Source organism: Gavialis gangeticus, unplaced genomic scaffold, assembly GCF_001723915.1.
Source record: "Gavialis gangeticus isolate Ggan-Ray unplaced genomic scaffold, GavGan_comp1, whole genome shotgun sequence".
Lineage (NCBI taxonomy): Eukaryota > Metazoa > Chordata > Crocodylia > Gavialidae > Gavialis > Gavialis gangeticus.
In genome coordinates, this window is record NW_017729022.1 from 53171125 (window position 1) to 53175670 (window position 4546).

Here is a 4546-nt window from a genome sequence, read left to right on the forward strand (position 1 = left end):
TTATGGTTAGAAACAGTTGTAGGGGAAAGGCAGTTCATTAAGCCTTGCAAATTGGCTTATATCCTGAAGAAAATCTGGAAAGTTAGGTAAAATAAAACATTTGAACAACACTAAATTTATAAAAAAAAGGAAATTTGACACTAAAATGGTATGAAAGAGGAAGGATTTTACTGTGTTCAAGGCAGAGGAAGAGGCCTTGAAAGACATGGTTCTATTCCTGACTCTGCCTATGATTCATTTTGCCAAATTACTTGTCACATGTGCTTCTGTTTTCCTGTTTGTAAAATGGAGAGAGTAAAACTTTCTCCAAAGGGGCATCATCTTTGTAAAATGCTTTGAGATCCTTGGAGGGAAGTGCTCAAAAAGTGCAAAGTTTGGCCTCTTTTTGTAGCTTGAGATGGTGCTCTTGTTACGTTTTGAGGTACAACTAAAGCTAAAATCATCACTGTCTCAGGAACTAAAAGCCAGCAAATCTAACAAGGCTACCATTCATTTACTGTTGCTTTTAGAGGGGTATTTCTCTTTGGAGCTCTTGTAAGTCTCATAGATTTTTCCTCATCTTGGAATGACTACTTTGCTATCTTAATTGCTATTTTTATATGCAATGGAAAGGAGGATTTCTTCAAAAGCTAACACAGAAGTTCTTTCCCAATCCTTCTCTTAATGTCTGGCTTATGCTTATGTAAAAACCTCAGGTTTACCATATTTTCTCATATATAGTATGCACCTTGATTTTGAAGAGTGAGTAGCAATGATTAGGGAGCCAAGGCTGCTCACAGGCCAGCTGCCAGCCCCCCATATTGGATGGGATCTGCAGACCTACTTAGTGTACTAGGTCCAGAGCCACATGCCAGATCAGACCTGAATCAGAGTCAGGGCCCAGGTCCAACCCAGCATGCTGGTTCCCAGGCCTTGCTTAGTCTGGGACCATGCACTGGCTCTGAAGCTATGGTGCCAGGTCCAATCCAGTATGCAGCTCAAAGCTAGCACATGGTCCTGGACCTGGTCTGATCATACAGTCCCAGAGCCAGCACACAACTGGGGGGGGGGGGGCTCTTGACAGGTCCAGAAATTTGGCAGCAGTGCAGGGAGCCATGGCAGCATTAATTGTCATAGCAACCAAAGCCACTCCCCCTGCCAAATTTACAGAACAGTGAGGACATCCTTTCCTCACACGTGAATACCCCAATTTTCCCCAGCTGGTTTTGGGGGAAAAGCTTTGGGTTATATGTGAAAAAATATGATATATGTTTCATCTATCTTTAGAAAAGATAGATAATTATGACTGTTCTCTGTAATCATGTAAATGTCCAATTCATTCTTGAATCCAGTCTTGGTTTTAGTCCCTGTAACCAAATTCATAGTTCTGTAAACCTGGAATAATTGTATTGTTGGCAGTGAGGTTACTGTAGTTTGGTATCAACATAACTGAGAGAAGGATTTGGCCAAAGAGATCTTGTCTTATAATTCCTACCTGATATGATCAAGGAGTTGTTTAGATCTGTAGCCAGAAAACTTCCTGCAAAATTTTAACCACGCGCTTTTTAGACGAATGTTAAGTTCAAGCAGAAGCAACAGTTGCTGGCCAGAGAGAGGGTCAGAGTAAACCTCAAACCTGTATGAGAATACATATTACATATGAATGAAAATTTTTGTTTGCTCTGATTCTTGGGTTTTTCCCCTTTTTTATCTGCATCAGAGTAGCTGGCCACAGAATTGGCTTTAAGGGGTTTTGGAGATAGTTGGTAATCCTTCCTTCCCATGTCCTTGTGACAAGGTATTTAGCAGAATTCACAGCATGATCGCATTGTGAGTGCTTCTTCTGTGACCTCAAACTTGCGGTGGCTGGGTTGTCAACTGTGCACCTTAGTGCCTCCACCCCCACCACCCCAGTCTCCATAGTTGGTAATAAAAAAAAGAAAAGGTATAAAAACCAACTAAGTGTTAAAATGTGAATCCAGCCAGAATAGAGGAAGATTGGGTCTGTTTTCTTTTTTTATGTTTAGTGTCAGGTTTTGCGTAAGGCTAAGAATTATATCCAGGAGCTGGAGCAAACCTTGGGTACTTTGCTGAAGATGAAAGGTACTGTATGCCAATATTTGCCTGAAACAGCTTCTGTAAACCTGCTTGTCATTTATTTGTTAAATAGGGACAGATAGCAAGATGCAGCAAAGTGCCTGAGCTAGTATTAATAACTGGGCCTAGATTTTGCCTTTTCCACCCTCAGAAATCTGCCTGTCATTCCTTCCCGACTCGATTCCTACCTGGGTTCTCCCTTGACTGAGGCTGTGCGAGAGGCCCGTATCAACAACAAAAATATCTCCCCTCCCACCCCAGGCCCCGTTCTCATTCATCTGACCAATGTATTGGCAGGGCTAGTCCTAGTCTTCACCCATGTATTCCAAGGGCCAGTAGAGGTGCATGGCACGATTCAGAAATAAAGTTGGGTTCCAGGTTGGAATGAAGGACTGAAAATAGAGCAAAAAGATTTCCTCACAGAAATGTAGGGCATGAAAACTTCACCTAAAAATTTTCTCCAAGGGAGACAATAAGACATACTGTACTTTTTTTCTTTTGACCTGGTATGTCTTCCCAGACATTTATCCATTAGGCAGTCCCAACACTCTGAGACATAACTGCTTTTTTCAGGATGAGGATGGCAGGGTGACATTCTTTGAGTACCTGTTACAATCTTCAATCAACTGGCTCAATTGCTGTTGAGTTATGTGAAGTGTCTGGGCATACAGAGCTGCCCCTGCAGTGTTATCAGCCATCTGTCCTCACCTCTCTGAGGATCTAGAGACCAGAATTAGACATTAAATTGTCATTCCTTTGAGTGGCAGTGACTTGACTTGCATGCTGATGATTTAAAGCCATTCCATCCATTTTCATTAAGTTAAACAGGGTCAAAACTCCCTTTAGTTGTCCAACTATTACTACTTAAAAGAAAGAAAAATCACAGAACATTGCATTAACTAGTAGTTGAATGGACTTGAGTTCACTGGTTCTTACCACTGATTAGCAATGTTATCAGTTCACGCACCAGATCAGCATTATAAGACACCAGTAATTCTAAATTAGCCACATTATCTTGGCTAGGGATCATAAACTCTGCACACAGCAGATGTTTCTCCCAGTATTATTTTTATAGTATCGAGAACTCCCTGACATTCAGGTCAAATTGCCATCATTACCCTGTTTGAGTGGAACCAAGAGTGAGAGAGCTGCTGAACACTCCACTCTGTGACAGTTATCTTTCTGCTGACAACAGAGTCCTTCAGTGTGGAGGATGGGAACCCATCCAGCTTGGAGGAAGTCAAGGAGGAATATATCAAGATGTACTTCAACCATCACAGGTAAGGACTTGCACAAATCAAGAAATGATGTTGATATTTTGTACTTGCTTCCATCCATGTATCTCAAAGCACACTGCAAACATAACCAAGTACAGCATCTCTGTCCCTGTGAGGAATACCAAAAATATACAGACATGAAGAGGTTTCAGCTGCCAAAAAAAGCTACAGATTGGACCCTTATACTCCAGTACATGAAAATTCCATGCACATTTTTGGTTTTATTCCCAGTTAGTGCTTATGGTTGCCTTTCTTCTTCTTCTTCATAGTGCTTCTTTGCAAGGGGTTTCAATTCACTCTGCAAAGGAAAACGTACCTACTCAGAAAGAAAGAGTGACCACAGTAAGGACCATTTTAACCTGGTTGAGGAAGCTATTCATTTGGCTTCTCCCTATCTTTTCTTTCCAGCTCAGCATCATCCTCTGACACTACAGGTGAAAGTGTTTCCACCATGTGGTATTTGATTCAAGAATATGAAAAAAAGGATGTGGAAGGGGATGGGAAATCCGGACTTACGCAGTCCCCAACCACTTCATCTCCTGACCTGATTGAATTTGAACGGTATGTGCGTCTTTATTTGAGACAACATGCAATTCCTTACTAGCACTGTGACTCTGAATCCCAGTAGGCCCTGCACAAGTTATGGTTAGTCCTCAGCCATATGGCAGCTCCATAGGCACTGACAGAAATGATGTTTTGTTGTACAACTAGCCATCTAAAAGTGCTTTACAGCTGTGCCCTGAGAGAAGTGCATGGCTGCAGAGTGCTTTAAAAAAGTGTCCCATTAAGTGCAGGGTGCCTTCATTAACTTCTGTCAGTGCACACCAGGAGCATGGCTGGGCTAATGCAGCCCATCCCCAGTGTTGTCTTTGTCTTAAGGATTGGGGCTGGGGGGCGGGGGGGGTGGAGAGGGAGCTTGGTCTGGGGTTGACCCAGCTTTGGGGAAGAGGAGGGTGGATTGAGAGGGCTCTAGACTGAGCTCCCTTCCCTCCTCCCCTCCTGAAGACAGCACCAGAGCCTGTGGGGTGGGGGGCAACACTAGGGGAGAGGCTGCAGACATGCAGCTGGCTCCAAAGTGGCACTCGATTTCCTCCCCCACTCCCCCAAATGAACCAACAGAAAATGTTTTTTGGGTTGGGGGGGGGGGGGCCATAACCCATGGTACTTCCTGGGAAGTGTCATGCTTTAAAACG

General features: G+C 43.2%; 1 protein-coding gene across 4 annotated transcripts in view; it reads left to right on the plus strand.

Annotated features, from left to right (window-relative positions):
* Positions 1–4546, plus strand: part of STRA8 (stimulated by retinoic acid 8) — a 48745-nt gene that overhangs the window by 11493 nt on the left and 32706 nt on the right. For all 4 annotated transcript variants that reach the window (XM_019514975.1, XM_019514977.1, XM_019514978.1 and 1 more), the window contains exons 3-5: positions 2007–2082; positions 3272–3356; positions 3762–3914. In XM_019514975.1, coding sequence (XP_019370520.1) covers positions 2007–2082; positions 3272–3356; positions 3762–3914 — 314 coding nt within the window. The remainder of the gene's footprint in view (positions 1–2006; positions 2083–3271; positions 3357–3761; positions 3915–4546) is intronic.